This window comes from Mustela putorius, unplaced genomic scaffold (genome assembly GCF_011764305.1).
Source record: "Mustela putorius furo isolate JIRA1106 unplaced genomic scaffold, ASM1176430v1.1 tig00003899_pilon_pilon_pilon, whole genome shotgun sequence".
NCBI classification, from domain to species: domain Eukaryota; kingdom Metazoa; phylum Chordata; class Mammalia; order Carnivora; family Mustelidae; genus Mustela; species Mustela putorius.
Window position 1 is genome coordinate 19,799,882 of NW_025422048.1, and position 18,745 is coordinate 19,818,626.

Consider the following 18,745-nt stretch of genomic DNA (forward strand, 5'->3'; position numbering starts at 1 on the left):
AGCCCCCTCTCCTCTGAAACCTTGTTTGTTTTCTGTAGTTCATAGTCTCTCATGGTTTGTCTTCCCCTCTGATTCCCTCCCTTCATTTTTCACTTCCTTCTTCTAATGTCCTCCATGCTCTTATCTTCCACATATAAGTGAAACCATATGATAACTATCTTTCTCTGCTTAACTTATTTCACTCAGCATAATCTCCTCCAGTTCCATCCATATCAATGCAAATGGTGGGTATTCATCCTTCCTGATGACTGAATAATATTCCATTGTATATATGGACCACATCTTCTTTATCCATTCGTCTATTGAAGAGCATCTTGGCTCCTTCCACATCTTGGCTATTGTGGACATTGCTGCTATGAACATTGGGATACATGTGACCCTTCTTTTTTTTTCAAAGATTTTATTTATTTGGTAGACAGAGATCACGAGAGAGAGGAGGAAGCAGGCTCCCTGCTGAGCAGACAGCCCGATGTGGGGCTTGTTCCCAGGACCCTGGGATCATGACCTGACCCACTGAGCCACACAGGCACCCCAACATGTGGCCCTTCTTTTCACTATATCTGTATCTTTGGGGTAAATACCCAGTAGTGCAATTGCAAATACATGTTGTATTTATTGCTGTGGTGGCTCTATTTTTGTGCTATTATTTCTTACAATGGAGTTAGAAAATAAAATTTTTCCAGTACCTACCCATGTGAAAATCAAAACAGAAAAATAAAACACTAATAAAGAAGACCATGTGTTTGGCAAACCTATTTCCTTGTTGAAATGAAAAAAATATTCCTGTATTTTAATATGCAAATACTATGTGTCTGTGTCAAAAGAACACATAATACAATGTACTTCACTTCTTTATCTTATGTACCTGGATGAGGTAAGCAGCCTAGATCATAAAAGTTGCTATGCTCCATTCCTCAAAATATTAAACACAGAATTACCATATGATCCAGCAATCCCACTTCTGGGCATATATAAAAAGAACTGAAATCAGAGTCTCGAAGAGATATCTGCATACCCACATTCAGAGTAGCATAATTCACAGGAGCCATGATACAGAAACAATCAACTTGTCCATTAACAGATGAATGGATAAATAAAATGTGGCATATACATACAATGGAAGATTATTCAGCCTTAAAAAAGGAAGGATATTCTGATACATGTGACAACAAGAATGAAGCTGGAGGACATTACACTAAGTAAAATAAGTTAGTAACAAAAAACACAAATACTGTATGATTCCACTTACATGAGGTACCCAGAAAAGCCAAATTCGTAAAGATAGAAGGATGGTCGCTAGGGGTAGGGGGAAAGGGGGAGTAGTTGTTTAATGGGTATGGAGTTCACATTTTACAAGATGAAAAGAGTTCCAGAGACTGGCTGACCAACAATGTAAATGTACTTAACACTGCTGAGCAGTATACTTAAAAATGGTTAAGATGGTAAGTTTTATGTTACGTGTATTTTACCACAATTAAAAATTTTAATTAAAAACAAAGTAGCTATATTGCCCTGACAAAATCTCCCTGTTGTATTTATTGCTGTTTGTCTTTCCCTTAGCATTAGTTTATGAAAAATTTCTAGTTAGGTCCATTTTCTGGTTTTTTAAATTAGACTAATCAAAAACGTGCACCCTGTTATCAAAAAGAAACCTCACGGATCATTAATGGATGGATGCTAAGAGCATTAGGTGAAACGCTATTAAATAATAGGATATATGCATGTTGCTAGAATGTCATCAAATTATCCACTAAATTACAAAAAGGAAAAACTTATCTTTTATGATGGTAAGATGTGGTGGACATTATCTTACCAAGTAATCAAATTCAGCATCATTAATTGTGGGACAACCTAACACGGGCTTCTTTCTGTGATGAAATATGAAACATAGAGTGTCACCTATGAAGTTTTCTTAGCAAAATGTTTAACATGAATCTAATCAAGCCAACAGACCTAACTTCCAGTTTGCAGGAAATACAGGGGAAATATTCTGTAAAGAAACTTGGCCTGGTATCATCAATAAGGGAAATGTGAATATAAACTGGGTGTTAGGTATTAGGGACTTGTTAATTTTCTTAGGTGTGATAATGATATAGTTATTATGTATTACTATGCAGGAAAATGTCCTCATTCTTAGGAGATGCATAATGAACTATTTAGTAGAGTACCATGATGTGGGAAACTTCCTTTCAAATAGTTTAGCAAATTCCCCGCCAAAACACACAAATATGTGTGTTTACTGTGTATACACATACACACAGATAAAGAAAATACAGTCAGACTGTAACAGTCATTCAATCTGGGTATGTTCTGTTCTTTCAATTCTTCTATATCTGAAAATTTTTATAGGAAGTTGAGGGAAAATATAAAGGAAGAAAAAAAAACAAAGCTTTCTTCTTTAATAGCCTATTAATGGATTTCCCATTCTACTTCCCTCTGCATATTCTACTAGGACTCTTACTTAGTATTACAATGCTAGGTGATTAAAATAAGATAAAAAGTTATAGGAACAACAATAAAAAAGGAGTAGAGATAAAAGACTGGAAGATAATATGACAAAATGTTAACAGTAATTACTCTAGATAGTAAGACTACTCGATTTTTTTTCTCTTTTATAGACCTGAAAGTTTTACAGTGCTATTTTTATTTTATAAGGTTAAAAAAAGTTGTTTTGGGTAAGCAGAGACTATCATAAACATATAATGCTGTGATAGTACAAAACTAGCAAAATATATATTTAAGAACTAAATTCACTGTGAATTTGAACAAACCAAAGGACTACCTCAAATAATATAATAACCTTTTCTCACACAACCCCCAAACACTAAGCAAAAATAAAGACAACTGGTAAGGTAAGTTTTGGTCCTTTCATTGGTGATGTGATTCATTGGTGATATCTTCTGGGTTACCATGAATCTTAAACAGTGTAGATGACAATTCATAATTTTATTGCTTTATATAAGAAGTATTCTTTGCAAAGTATAGAAAATGAGCATAAAACAATACCAGGAAAAGAGTACTCACCCTCCACAGACCCCTGGTACCTTCTTGTTGGTATATATCGATGAAGCTGCCAATCATGCTGCCTTGGAACAAGCTCCCCTGAGCTTGCATTCGAATCTAAAATAAGAAGATTCTTATTCTCTGTTTTAACAGAGACCAAAATGAGATGTTACACACATTTAAAATAAAGAAAACAGAATTTGGGAATTATCAAAAATATTATCCTGCTATTATGATGAAACTAATAACAAACTACATATTTTAAAAATGTAATTTGTGTCAAAATATAATTTATAAAAATTATTTTCATCAGCCTCACATTCCTTATACTAAGTCCATCAATTCTGGAGTTGAAAGAAAATTTGCGGGAAAGAAAGAACAAGTACTCCAATGTGGGCAGAAAATAATTCATTTAAAATGATAACAGTTTATGGGGCACCTGGGTGGCTCAGTGGGTTAAAGCCTCTGCCTTTGGCTCAGGTCATGATCCCAGGGTCCTGAGATAAAGCCCCAACAGGGATCCTATTTCTCCTTCTCCCTATGCTGTTCCCCTGCTTGGGCTCTCTCTCTCTCAAATAAATAAATAAAATCTTTTAAAAAAATAAAATCTTTAAAAAATATGACATAAACTTGGACGCCTGGGTGGCTCAGTTGGTTAAGCAGCTGCCTTCGGCTCAGGTCATGATCCCAGCGTCCTGGGATCGAGTCCCACATCGGGCTCCTTGCCCTCCGCAAGGAGCCTGCTTCTCCCTCTGACTCTGCCTTCCACTCTGTCTGCCTATGCTCGCTCTCACTCACTCTCTCTCTGACAAATAAATAAATAAAATCTTTAAAAAAAAATAAAATAAAATAAATAAAAAATATGACATAAACTTAAAAATATGCACAGCAAAGAGACTGGATGAACATAAACACACCCAAATGCAGATAGTGGTTTAAGTCTGAGTAACAAGACAAGTGGACATTTTCTTCGTTTGTGTTTTTCTCCTGCCTTCCACTTTTTTCTACATTGAACACACATTATGTAATTATTAATAGCAAAAAGGTTTTAAGATATAATTTCATGCTTACAAGACTTTAAATTGAATTCTATTTGTAAAAGCCATGATCACTGTATTCTGCAAAGTAGTCTTTGAGAGGTGCAAGAAAATAAAGCTAACATTAAAAATCCCTGAAAGATTTGGTACAATTTCCAACAGACTGCACACATAAAATCATAGTAGTAAGTCAGTAAATACTAGTGGCCCTAATGTGGGCCTGATTTTCATGATGTGCAACTCTAGGTTTTAAAAAATGTCTTTGGGAAATCATGAAACAGCATGTTTTTATGTGGAAAGTCAATTGCTACTAAGAGTTTTGAAATAAAAACCTAAATTCAATTAAAATGGAAACTACAAATATCCTAAAAGGAGACTTCGTGAAGGAGGTGATTCCTGAGCAGGACCTGGACTATGGTAAGGTATGGCACTTTCCTCTGGCACAAAATGTAGGAGGGGCACTCAAAAAAACCTCAGTAATCTGGACAAATAATAATACAATATTTCAAAACATGAAAATTTATGCACAAAACCCACAATGAACCAAATATTAAACTGTAGTTAACTAAAGATAGGATCCAAAAGGATGAGATTCAGGTGAGGTGAGATGAATTATACCAAATATTGGTATTTTATTCATCATGAGAAGTTTGCATTCACTTTAGTTTTTGAAAAATATTGCATAAAATGTTATTTCTCTTGATTACTGAGTTTTTTGTGTCCCCTTCCATTTTGTATCCCAGGGGAATACCTCACTTGTCTCATCCTAGTCCGGTCCCTGTTCCTGAGCAGACTTGAAGGATAAATTCACAAAGGGGAAAAAGACATTACAGTCAGAAAGAGAGATACATAAACAAAGGCAAGGAAGTGACACATAATATATCAGAGAAAGAGTTGCCCAAGGATATGTGAGAGGACTGAACAGCTCAGCTGTGATTATAGATCCTATACTGGTACTGTCACCATCTAAGTTTGTGATTCTCTCCATCCCCAGCACCCTCAGCCCTATCAAGATATAAGAAAGGAAAAGGGAGATTATAGCATTGGTCAATGGTAATAATCATACCAGGCAAGTCAGAGGGACAGGAAATTAAAGCAAATCATTTAGGTGATTAAATCAAGGATCCAGATAGATAAGAAAAGAAGCTTTAGGGAGTTAAGTATTATTGTTCTTGAAAAGGTCAAGTGTAATTATATTGCAAATGTTGTGCACTTTTAGGATACAATCAGTTCTCTTCATAAATACTTGCTCTGTACATCTAAAGTGATATAAAAATTCTGTAGCTACATTACTCTCAGTTTAACCCAGAAAGATCATTCCATATCTTTGCCCCATCAACCATCACTGGTTTCTTTCATGTGTGCTGTGTTTCAAGTCACTCTCTCGGTTCTTAAAATTCTCTGAATTGCAATAGATCTCTCTTTCACTAACCTAGTCACCTATGGTTTCGAATAAATACAGCACATGTCCTCTTTTCTCACATGCCCGCTAAAATAAATGTCAGAAACTTAGGATCCTCTCAGACATTATAATCATATATTTAGTGCTTTTAATTAATCATAAATTTAAGTAAGTTATTAACTATGTAGAAAATGTGTACCATGAGATAAAATGAGTACTAATATTATTAAATGTTTCATCTTGTGTTTTGATAAAATCTGAAAGGAGGTCACATACTGCATGGAGCATTGGGTGTTATATGTAAACAACGAATCTTGGAACACTACATCAAAAACTAATGACGGACTGTATGGTGACTAACATAACAACAACAACATCATCATCGTAAAAGAAAAAATCTGAAAGAAATTGAATTATATTTTTAAAAATCAATACCATTAACCTATGCTATTCTAGTTCTGAATTCAAAATAATCCCAGCACAGACCAAAATATACCATTTTAAAGCCAAATCTCACCCTTAATGGAAATATAGGTAAGACAAGAAAAGACAGATGCATTACAGACTAAGGTACCTCAATTAGCCATTAAAGGAGGCTCCTCCAATTTGATTTATCCCTTTGTCTGGTACCCCAGATTATACCACAGCTCAATATACCATACTAAGATTTGAAATGGGTGGAGAATTTGCCTTTCTTTTGTAAAGTGGAGAAAGAACTATTAAAAACAAAAATTTTCATATCAATTTTAGAAGAAGAAAATGGAAGTAAGGGATCTGGAAACTGATTGCCTTAAAATTGCATCGCCCTTGGAAACAATCTTATAAGGGTTTACATACTCTAAAGACCAATGGATTAATGCATATCATAATGAATTGACTACTATTTACTGAGCACCTACTATCTACCAAGTATGATAGGCAGTTCACATATATTATCTCTAATCCTAAACAACCTTATGCAGTAATTACTTACAAATGAGGAAACCAAGGCTTAAAGCAGTTATTTGCCCAAGGTTTTACAGCAGTGACAGAGTGGAGCCCTAAACCCAAATCTGACTCAAAGTTCATGCTCTTTCCATAACACTTGGTATACATCTAATGCTACCAGCCCTTTCTTACCTTTAGTACATCAGTGGGATTGGCTATAGTGGAAGATATCACTCCTGACACTACCCCACAGATCATATTAATTAGAAGAGTTTCATCTGTAAAAAGGAAAAAAAGTTTGTACCAAGTACCAGTTTTGAAGAACAGAGTACTCATCTATCAGACGAAAGGAATCCCAAGCAGATAAATGACTGTAAGAAATGAACTGCAAAGCTTACGAAACTAAAGAAACTCAAATATTTCTAGATCCCAGAGTGCCTGGGTAGCTCAGTCAGTTAAGCATCTGCCTTCAGCTCAGGTCATGATCCCAGGGTCTGGGGCTCAAGCCCCACATCAGGCTCTCTGCTCAGTAGGGAGCCTGCTTCTCCCTCCCTTGCTCCCCCTGCTTGTGTTCTCTGTGAAATAAATAAATAAAATCTTTAAAAAATTCTAGATCCCAAATCAGTACTGAAACATAAATCATTATTTTTTTTAAAAAGTGTTTCTAAAAGACACTGGAACATGTCCTATTATTCTATACACAGCAACTGCCAGTAACCCACATAAATTCAGAATGTAGTATTTCTTCTTCAATCATTTCAAATACCTAAAGAAAATTCTTTTGTCTTTTTCTGGAGACTCATCAACTCTAAAGACTTAGGAACCAAATGTTAAAAAAATAAAAACTTACATGTTAACAGAAAAAAATTACCTAAATATTAATTTTGACTGGCTTTGATATCTACTAGCTTCTATTTATTTAAAGAAGATTCTGTAGACATATATGAAAAAGTCATTTGAAACTAAATCTGCTCAGCCAAAAGGGGAAAAAAAAGAAACCACAGAGCATAATGTTCTAAAATGAAAATTCTATCTTCACCATGCCTCCTTACCATGAAGAGCCTACAAATAGAAACTAGGTAAACCCAAGTGAAGCATCTGTGAAAGGAAATTATTTTAGGAAGCGAACCCTTCAGAATCCTCAAAGAGGCTCCAGAAAAAGTCAATTTAGGACAATAAAGTAATTCAAAGGACATTACTAATCAAAAGTCTCTCCAGCTATCCTCAACTATGCAAAAGCCTAGGCCTGTGAGAAAATACCATTCAGCATGGTATCAAGCTGGAAAAGCTGCAGCAGCCCATTTAGAGACATGACAATGCTGAATGTGGGTAAGGTGGCCGCAGGTACAACAGAATCTAGAATAGTCTAAAATTCCTCAATCTAATAAAAGCTTATCAAAATGGGCAGCTAGAGAATGGCTTATAGCTAAAGTTCTTTTGTTGATGAGGACAGCATTAATTTTCTGGACAAACTTACCCATGTTCCTTCTGTGATGAGCAGAAGCCTTTTTTTTTTCTTTGATACGAAAAGGGAAAAGCTTAAAGAGAAGGTTTCTCTAACCCATCTATCACCTCTGCAAGGATTAATCCCAAATCAATTAGAGCTTGCTTTGTCCTTACAATAACTGTCACCCACTCTCAGGCATCCCATGACGCATGCTTCTCAGTAAGCATGATTTCAATAATTCCTCTGAGTATTACCCCACAAGAGAATGAGTCTATACTGACCTTCTAAACGTTCTACAAATAATCTCTTCAAGCTTTGGTAAATGCCAATTTTAATGGTGCCATATGATGCCTGTCTTAGTAAGGCAGGGGCAATTCTGCCAAAAAAGAAAGTAAGAAAAAATCAATTATACTCAACATGTACATACGTAGATTATACATAACTAGACAGTTTACTCATTTCCATTACTCACCTCATTCCACCCAACTACATCAGAATATGCATTTTTTTTCAAGCACCCATGGAACATTCACTGAGAGAGCACATTTGGATTATAAAACAAACCTCAACAAATTTAAAAGAAGTGAAGTCAAATAGAGTATGCTCTCCGACCGTAACAGAATTAAGCTAGAAATCAATAAGGAAAATGCTCAAACCAACACATTTCTAAACAATCCATGGTTCATAAGAACTCTCAAAGGAAATTTTAAAACATAGAACTAAACAAAAATGAAAATTCAACCTATTAAAATATGTAAGATACAGCCAAAGCAGTGCTGAGAGGGAAATTTATGGCACAAAATGCTTACATTAGAAACGAGGGAAAGTCTTGGGCAACCTCTGGGGTCCCTCCCCTCTTTAGATTTGTGCCATCATTTTACTATCACTCAATAAACTCTGCTGCCCACCAAAGAAGAAGAAGAAGAAAAGAATAGATAAAGAGAGAGAGAGAAAGAAAGAGTCTCAAATCAATAATCTAAGTCCCTAACTCAAGAAATTAGAAAAAGAAGAGCAAAGTAAACCCAAACCAAGCAGAATGGGAGGAAATAATAAAGAGCATAAATTAATAAAATTAAAAACAGAAAAAGAGAGAAATATCAATAAAACAAAAAGCTCTTTTGAAAAAATCAATATCGGGAATGAAATGGACAGTACTATAAATTCTGCAGCCATTAAAAGGATAATAAGGTAATGATATAAACGACTTTATGCTCATGAATTCCAACAACTCGGAAGAAATGGACTAATTCCTCAAAAACTACAAACTACCAAAACTCAAAATGAAATAGATAAAAATACGGGAATCATCAATAAAGATGAAATAGATAAACTGAATAGTCTCATATCCATTAAAACATTTTAATTCATAATTCATAAGTTCCCAAAAAGGAAATCTCCAGGCCCAGATAATTTCACTGAGGAATTCTACCAAGCATTTAAAAAATCAACACCAGGGGCTCCTGGGTGGCTCAGTCGTTAAGTGTCTGCCTTTGACTCAGGGTCCTGGGATCAAGCCCTGCATCAGGCTCCCTGCTCAGTGGGATGCCTGCTTCTCACTCTCTCTCTCCCCCTGCTTGTATTCCCTCTCTTGCTATCTCTCTATAAAATAAATAAATAAAATCTTTTTAAAAAAATCAACACCAGTCTTACACAATCTTTCCAGAAAAAAAAGAGAATGTTTCCCAATTCATTTTTTTAAAATTTCTTTTCAGCGTAACAGTATTCATTGTTCCAAATTCATTTTATGAGGTTAGTATTACCCTGATACCAAAACCAGACAAAAAATACAAAAACAGAAAAACTGTCAGTATCTCTCAGATATTTGGATGCAAAAATCCTTATCAAAATATTAGCAAACCAAATCTAGCAGTGTAGAAATAGAAGTATACACCATTATTCACCTCATGGAGATTTTTTTAAATTTATTTTTTGGGGGGTTATATGGTACCATTTATTTTTATTAAATTCTTTTTTAATTTAAATTCAATTAATTAACACACAGTATATTAGTTGTTTCAGAGGTATAGTTCAGTGATTCATCGGTGTTATATAATAACCAGTCCTCAATACGTCACGTGCCCTCTTTAATGTTCATCATCCAGGTACCCTATCCCCTCCCCAACCCCCTCACAGAGGTTTTATAAAAGATTTTTTTTTATTTTACAGAGATCACAAGTAGGCAGAGAGGCAGGTGGGGGCGGGGGAACAGGCTCCCACCAAGCAGAGAGCCCCAATGTGGGCCTCGATCCTAGGACCCTGAGATCATGACCTGAGCTGAAGGGAGAGGCTTTCACCCACCGAGCTACCTAGGTGCCCATGGAGGTTATTTTTTTAAAAAATCAGCCTTACTTCCTCACAGTTGTAGATAAATCTTTAATCTATCAAGGAGGTACCAGAGCCAAGATTTCACCCTATTTAAGTTCTGCTTATAAACTGAAGACATTCTCACTCATACCTCCTTTGAGATTCTTCCAAATTGCAGAACTACACTTTGGTAGTTATAAATAGAAAGACGACAGCAGCTTGGATGGTTCTGATTTTTAAAATGATGACTAAATATGCATATTTCTAACATTATTGCTTGCTATTAGGAAAAAATAATCTTGTGATCTTCCATGCTGATTAAAGAACAAGGTGAAACAGTTGATCCATGATTCACTAGCTTCAGGATGTATTACTTGATTTTTTTCCCTAAGAAAATTCTCTTTTAAAACTGTCTAACACAGGTTAATAATAAAATTGATGTCCATTCTCTGAGCAATAAACTAGTAACCTGAATGCAGGAGTGACCTAGGAAATTCAGCAGATAACAGAGAAAACCACAAACCTACAGCTAATTAAAAGTTGACAGATAGATGGGTCTCCCTCTCTCTCATTCTGCATTTCATGTTTAACCTGCCAGAATAGTATTTATTTACAGAGGAAAATTTTTAAAGAACTGAGTATTTGGCAACTCCGGAAGAATATTACAGAAATGTATACAGTGAACTGGAGCTGCTATTCACAGTGGCTATCGATGACTCTCAGGAAAACAGGAGAAAGCCAATGCTGCAATGAGATATCCATTTTAAAACATATCACTTAAAGCCAGATGAACACAAAATCCAAAGCTCAAGACCTATAAGCAAGTGAAATATAAACTGGCATGTCAATATTGAATTACAAAGTGGTATGGTGAATATGAAGAGCACACACTATCAGACAGCTGAAATAAATGGCTTCTTAAAAAGTATTTCCCTTCATGAAGGAAAGAATCCACTCTCACCCAGAATACAGAGCCAATACACCTTCTTCTTTATAGATGCGGAACAAGGCATGAAACATTCCCCGGTATTTTATCTCTTTAAAGCGAACATCAATGCTTTGGCCTTGAACTTGAAGTCGTGTTTTGGTCAGGTCCACAGGGAACGTTCCTATAAAGGAACACACTGATTTATAAGGTTTTCCAAAGACTCACAGTTAAAATTTTGGCCGAATTTAAATCAATGACAATTTTAAAACACAAGACAAAGTCCTCCTTATAACACAATGGGTGTATCTCTGCTAGGAGTACCACTGTCAGAAGAGCTGTATGTGGTAAAGTGAAATACACCGTACTGTATCTAGGCAGTAGGACTGACCCACAGTATAACTGAAACTATGATACGATAAATTGCTTTAAGATGATCCTAATATACTATAAATACAAAATAATTTAAATGATGTTTTATTCTTCTGTAACATACAATTTGGCATTTGTCTCTTCCTCTGCCCACCATCTCATCTCTCTACTTCTCCTTCATAAAATCTCCCCAAATTTTCACAACGAAGGTAAGAAAAAATGGGACTGCTGTTCCAGGCACCCTTATATACTATTAGAAAGTTTTGTGGTTTTTTTCTTCTTTTTTTTTGTTTACAAGAAACAAATAGTTCCTTAGTATTATGAAAGATAAGGCAAAGTCCTATTTGGTCTACTCATCTTGGTTCCAGGTAAGTTGGGACTAATCCAGCACAGTGCTTAGGAAATTTCTTTAACCAACTTCTTTCAGTAAATCAACATACAGAAGTGGTGATTATGTTGACAAAATATGTTCCAGGGAATATTTAGAAGTCTAGAACTAACAAGGTGATTATGTAGCTCTGGTCACTGATGAACTTGATATTGCACCAACACAGTATTTGTCAAGGAAGTCAACAAAGATTAATGGATTAGAGTGACTTAAGAATAGTTTAAGAGAGAAAATTTATAAAATGAGAAAATACAATCTATAGATATTTCAAAATTAAAATCAAATAGCAAAGAATCTAGTTTGATTTTATTAGTCAATTTTCTTCCAAAATCTAACAGAGGTTTGAAAAAAGAACTTTGAATACTAAGAAAGTTACAAACAACTTAGCATTAAGGAAAGACCATTAGTACAAAAATATAGCAGAAACCCCTGTATTAACTAACTCCCTTTATCTTTTCATATTACTTAAGTCTAGAGAAAATAAACAAATCATTAAATTATCAAGAGAGCTTCTTAAGTTCAACTTTTCTTAATTTCATTCACCATACCATTTGTAGTACTTTCTCAGAAAATATTACTTGATGGCTTAAAGATGATAGTTTTTAAAACAAATATAATAAGCTTCTTTTCACTTTTTCCCTAGTTTTCACCAAAAATAACTGTCACCATAAGCTACCATCTATACCATAGAAGCAGATTTGTCAGTTTTCACATTCTTACCAAACTCAGCAACAATAGAGGCAAGGCCGCCATATACAAAGGGTTTCCAATTCAGACCAGACATCTCATGGCTTACAGTGGTACTTTTCTGGTGCTAAAAATAAACACAGATCAGAACAGGGCACAAGAGTGAGGAGCATTTGTTAGTGTCTGATCACATTATTTATACCAGCAAAATTGACAAATAAAACAGATGTAGAGGAAAAACCCTACCAAGTGGAATGAAACAAAATGAGGAATCCTGTTTTATGTGCTGGATGATCACGAATGTGTTCTTTACTGCCACTCTGTATGGGTAGGCGTGCAATTCCCACAAAGATCAACTTGCGCCCTTCATTCTCTCCAGTTTCTTTAATTTTATCCATGTCCCCACCCAAAGAAGAGTTTTTAGTCCATCCAGTGCAACCAAGTTAAACATTCAACTAGAGAATTACAAGTGAAGGAACCTGGTGTTCAAACTATATAGGCTAAGGCATCTCATAAAAGCAGTTCATGGTATTCTGTTACCTTGAATAGGTGCAAAGCAAAGGCTGACACCACTCCCCTCTCACGTTCTTAGCCCTCTCATCTCTCCACTAAACGTCAGGGTTTTAGTTCATCTAACTACTTCTAGCTATACACAATTTCTCCCCTCAAAGCCCAAGCTGACTAAGTACTTTTTCATCTTCCTTCTGGTTCCCAGAAGAATGAAAACAGTATGAATGTCTCTCTTCTCTCTGATATTTAACATACACCCATCTAGTAAATTTCTTTTTCCCTGGCCTTTTAAAGCACATACATTCAAATACTGTTTTTCTTTGATGTTCAAACTCCTTAATAATGTATTTCTACTCCCAGCTCCCTTTCGTTCTTCCCCATCCCACCCCCATTACACCTGTCATCTTCAATCTTTCCATTTTTGTTTTTCCTGCCACTCTCTGCTATTTCTCTCTTGGATCTTTTTTTCCATAGCTCTGCCCTTTAGAACAGTGGTTTTCAAATTTAAGGTGCACCAAGATGATCTAGAAGGTGAATTAAAACATAGAGTGTTGGGCCTCACCCTCAGATTTTCTGATTAGTGCCCTGAGTTTGGTCTGAGAATATGCAAATTTCCAAATAATGCTGGTGCTTCCACACTTTAAGATCTACTACTGTTCCATGCATCACCTACTAAATCCTGGTCGAGCTGGAAGTAATCTCTTTTAAGATGGACTCTGAGATTTCTTTTAAATTATTCCTTTCCCAGAACTTCATAGTATGTATGCTACTGAATTTCAAATACATCCTCAAGTGCTTTATGGTCAGGAATAAAGACTCAGAAGTCAGACTTCCTAGGTTCAAATCCTGACACTACTACTTACTAGCTCTGTGACCAAGTCACTTAACTACTCCATGCCTGTGTTTTCTGAACCATAAAATGGGGATGATAATAAACACTATCTTATAGGGTTGTTGTGAAAATTAAGTGATACATGTAAAATAACTAGAAAAGTACCTGGCACCCAATGCAAATATTATTTTTTTAAGTTTATTTCTTTTTTTTTTTTTTTTTTTTTTTTTTTTTTAGCAATCTCTACACCCAACATGGGTTTGAACTCACAATTCCAAGATCAAGGGTCGCATGTTTTCCAACTGAGCCAGCCAGGCACCCTCTAGTTCAACTATTAGCTATTATCATTACTATTTGAAAAGTACTCAAATTTATATTTTAACAGATATTACTTGCTGCCCACCACCCCCACTGCCCAATCTGAGGTCAGCACCATTGAGTCACAGTCTCTTTATAGGAAAGACAAGGTTTGCTTTATTTCCACAAAAGGAAAGCTCTGTAAATAAGCACACATGAACAACTTCCCAAAGAAGACAGTAAACACACAGACAAGTATTTTAGTAAGAGGCCACAAAAATAATTATGGACACTTCCTTTAAGCATAGTGTGATCAGCCAGTCCATCTGATATACAGAGTCTGGAATGGATAGCTTTTTTGGAGGAAAGGTTGAAAGAAATTCTAAAAAGCAAAGTAGGACTAGGCACTTCAAACACCAGCTTCAGTCTGAATGAGTCTTAAGTACTAAATATTATTTCATTAACATTTTTAGTTATGAGCACATTTTATTACAATTGATAGTAAGACGTGACACATGGTGAGAGGGTAAGCACGGAAAAGCAAGGACCAGGGCATATTCCCTCTTAGTCAATGGAGAGGGCATTCCCCCAACCCGGCAATTTAGAGATTTACCAAAATAGTCAAGCATTTCAAATGGCCGCTATGCTTCTCTCTGAAAGCTTTCATTTTACAGTTTCTTTCCACTCATCTCATTACAGAGAAAGCCTCTATCAGAACTTTACTACCTGCTATCCAGACTTTCATTAAGGAGGATGTTCTCAGGGTTCAGGGAAAAACAAGAAATCAGTTAAAGGCAGGGGCAGAGCCATAGTAGGGAACAGAATTTTATATCAGTCAGCCCAGTGGTTCCTTAATGAAGTTTTCACAATTGAAGTGAAATGAATAAAATAAGAGAACATAGTGCTTTTTTCTTCAGCCAAATGTGTTTAATTTAAAGGACTATATATTAGGAAACCATGTTCTTCCTCCTGGGGATTTTTTTAAAATCACCTTTCCTGTATGAAATGCAGTTGGTAGTTGATTTTTTAGTATTCTTCTTAGCAAAATAAGACTACCTACCTTAATTTGTGCCTCCTCCCCCACACTTTCACTTAAATATTATTGGTCCATGAAATCCAAAAGTCTAGAGACCACTGGCCAAATTCAACACTGCTACCACTCCCCCATCTGTCAGTAAAATACCTTTTCCTCCATGTTAGGAAAGAATCTTGTTACGAAAAAGTCCTTTATAGCTTTAATTAGGTCTGTTTTAGACATTCTTTCCTCATACTGAGCCAAAAGTCTGCTTTCCTCTAGTTTTCACCCATTTGGGGAGGTAATATTAAACTATTCTTTTTCCCTATTGGGGTTCTTCAAGTATTTAAAGACAGCAAGACAGCTATCATGTTCTCCTACATCTTATCTTTCTCAGTGTAAACATCCACATAATTCACTATATTGTATGTCATGTACTACAGCTGAAAATTGCAGTCACTTCTGCGGAGGCCATATCACACTACTGAAATCGTTAAAATGTCAGCTAAAACCTCTAAGTCTTTTACATAAGGTCATATACATGCATGCATGTCATGTTATATCTATTCCACAGTTGTACAATGTTTTTTGAACCTTCATTTTCTCCCTTCTATATTTTAATTTCAGGCACACAGGATGAGGTTTCTCTTCTAGTTGCCCCATGTTATTTTCTCTCTTAACTAGGTAAGATCCCTGAAGGCAAACACCATGTCTCAGAGTACTTTTCATAAGTCTTGCACAGAATTGGGTAAATACTTGGTTGATTCTAGTGAAATGTCCTTTATCTATGTAGGCAATGTGTATGTAAAAGATTATGTGACAAATTAGAAAGTTAACTTGCTAGACCTGAGCAATGCTACATACTTTGTACACAACATCTTGTTTTTATTCATCCTCAGAGATTCTCTAATTCTCTTCCCTTGCCTTTTTGTAGAGAATTACTTGTACGAAAGACGCCAAGCATGCTAAAAATGATTTTTACTTCTGGGGGCTATCCCCAGATATGGGTAAAAGGAAAGAAGTCACATCTGTCTTAAAACAGAAATATACTACTTTAAATATTCATCACATAAAGCAGCCAATGAAAAATGTCTTTAAAATGCAAACATGTGTTCTGAAGTCTAAGGAAAATCTGACGGCTTAGAGTGAGAAGAATGTCTTAGAACACAAGTTGCATAGCACTATGCTATTCCAAATATCTGATCAGATAAATCTGGGTACTTTTCTCACCTTCTCTTTTAAAAAAGAGTGGGCATTTCAGATTCTCAGGCTTGGGAGGTAATAATGGAGAGAAAAGCAAATATTTATCGAAGGCATACTAAATGCCCAAACCTGCAACATGCTATGGGCATAAACGTCATGTTAAAAAAATAAACATATGTTCTAACATGGGACAGTATCTATCATTCAATCTATCTTTCCTGGGTAATCAAGGACACTGGGGTGAGGATAAAGTTGTACGAAATATAGCACTTGCCTTTCAAGAGCTTATAGTCTGGCAGAAGAAATCAAAGTAGTTCATTGGAGAAAAAATAAGTACTAAATTATATAGTACAAACTACAAGAGCAGGAATTTGGAAAAGGAGACAATCAGCATGCGCCTGAATAATATGAAAAGCTTCTGGAGGTGAGGATTAAAATGGGCCTTCCCAGAGTGCAGGTAGAATCAGGTATAGGTGTAGGTAAGGGAGGGTGGAGGAGGAAAACAGGATGAACAGAGACACAAATATGGAAAAACCACAGCATTTTGAGGCAGACATCAGTATAGTTTGCTCTGAGAAGGAAGAGGGGAACCTAATGGGAACAGAGAATTCCCTTAATAGATTGAAACAATTATCAGACAAGAAGTACGGTAAGGGAAAGGTTACAACTGAAAACATTAAAACCAAAATGGTGAGGGGGGTACTATAAACTTTTGAACAGGGATGGGACATGAGGATATCCACATTTTAGTTAGGCTACTAGGGCTGCAGCAAGCAGTGGATTACAAATGAGAGAGGCAAGGAAACTTGCTTAGGACGGTATGAAGTAAAGCAGACAAAGTAAAAGCAGACAACATGTTTGTTGGCAATAAGGTTAGAGATAAACTTCTAAAATGAAAACACAAAGGAACTTGATGATGTAGAGAATGAAGACAAGAGTTCAAAATAACTCCAAGCATACTTAGCCTGGAAAAACCAAGAAAACACCAACAGAGAATTACAAACGTCCCTGCCGTTACCTTGTCTGAGAATCTAATTCATGCTGATAATGGCTGTCATCCCCATTAGTTAGCTGAACTGCATTTTAATAGATGCCTTCAATGCCTTGACCTCAAGGAGTGGCAGGGGGTAGAAACTGAAGGGGAGCATCTTTTAACAGCATCCCTCACACTAACACAATGGAGGTGTTTGCTTACTCCGCTTATAATCACGGCCGCCGTTGCAAACTTCACCCTTAGAAAAATTAGGATTATTCCAGGAAAGATACCCATTCACCCTCTGGGTAGCAGGATCTTGCCAGTTCCTCGGCTGTCAGAGCGAGTTCGTGGAGAGAGGGGAGGCGCCTGAAGAAGGCGGCCTCCCAAGGGGGTCGAGGAAGCAGGGTTCAATCGAAGAAGTAAAACCACCGATGCCAGAAGAGTGAAAGACAGGGAAGGGACTCAGCTGAGGGGAGAGAGAGATCAAAGGACCGTTAAGCCCCTCCCAGGCCGGGAACCAGGCCAGCCCGGCCCCGCGCGGCCTGGCGCGGCCCAGCCCCGCTCCCCTGCCTGGAAGTCCAGGAGCTCCCCCTCACCTGCTCGGGCTCATCGGACGACTGGGAAGCCGAGGCTCCCACAGTCGGAAACGCCACCGCAATGCCAACCCGGAAGCATTGAGACCAACGGAAGTAACCAAGTCGTCGCCCCGGCAACGGTGGCACAGGCATTCCAACACCACCTCCTCAAAGCCTAAAAAAGAAGGCGCAAAATGAGAGGTGGGAACGACAAGGGGTCTTAATGGGGAAGTCGAGCCGACTTCGGATGCAAAGACACAAAAACGGCCACCTTTTGGGAGGTGTAGGGATAGAGAGCTAAGGCGTGAGAATTTGGCAGGTTCTGCAGCTCACATACTCGCCAGTCGGGGGCAGAGATGTCGCCTGGTTACCTTGTCACCACCCACCACGTGCGTAAGAGGGCTAGGAAAGGGGCGGGGCTTAAGAAGCTAGCCGCCAGCCAACCTCAGAATGACGCGAAGGGCGGGGCATACGTAGTGAATGGGTGGAGCGGGACGCCTGCGCGCAAAGTACGAAAAAGGAGGGAAAGTGAGGGGGCGGGGCAGAGGACTTAAAAGTAGGAAAACGAGGGAAAGGAGTGAATGGTATTTAATGAGGTGCTCGAAGGCGGAAAGAAAATGAAGATCAAGTAAACCGTGGCAGCGAATGGGCGCCAGGTATTTGGGGCTGAGGAATCAGACTCGGGCCCTGTACTCAAAGCACACGGGGGAAGAAAAAACAGGTTGGAAACGAAGACCGTAAAAACTTAGAGATCACGAATCTAAAGAGTAGAAAAGCTAACGGGGGAGTCCAAATAAATCCATACCTCACAATCAGCCAGAAAATGACGGGCAAGCCCGACGTCC

General features: G+C 37.1%; 1 protein-coding gene across 10 annotated transcripts in view; it reads right to left on the reverse strand.

Moving 5' to 3' along the window:
• Nucleotides 1-18,281, reverse strand: part of SLC25A14 (solute carrier family 25 member 14) — a 59,692-nt gene extending 41,411 nt beyond the window's left edge. For 7 of the 10 annotated variants that reach the window (XR_006602987.1, XR_006602986.1, XR_006602988.1 and 4 more), the window contains exons 1-7: nucleotides 18,172-18,281; nucleotides 17,922-18,075; nucleotides 12,526-12,619; nucleotides 11,082-11,229; nucleotides 8,098-8,192; nucleotides 6,562-6,647; nucleotides 3,025-3,120 (exon numbers count right to left, since the gene is read on the reverse strand). Coding sequence is in view for 7 of the 10 variants with exons in the window: in XM_045068117.1 (XP_044924052.1) it covers nucleotides 3,025-3,120; nucleotides 6,562-6,647; nucleotides 8,098-8,192; nucleotides 11,082-11,229; nucleotides 12,526-12,619; nucleotides 17,922-18,053 (651 nt within the window). In the remaining 3 variants the exon portion in view is untranslated. Of the gene's footprint in view, nucleotides 1-3,024; nucleotides 3,121-6,561; nucleotides 6,648-8,097; nucleotides 8,193-11,081; nucleotides 11,230-12,525; nucleotides 12,620-17,544; nucleotides 17,792-17,921; nucleotides 18,076-18,171 lie in introns of those variants that run through there. The other 3 variants (XM_045068119.1, XM_045068123.1, XM_045068121.1) reach the window with 2 other exon arrangements.
• Nucleotides 18,282-18,745: the final 464 nt, after the last annotated feature.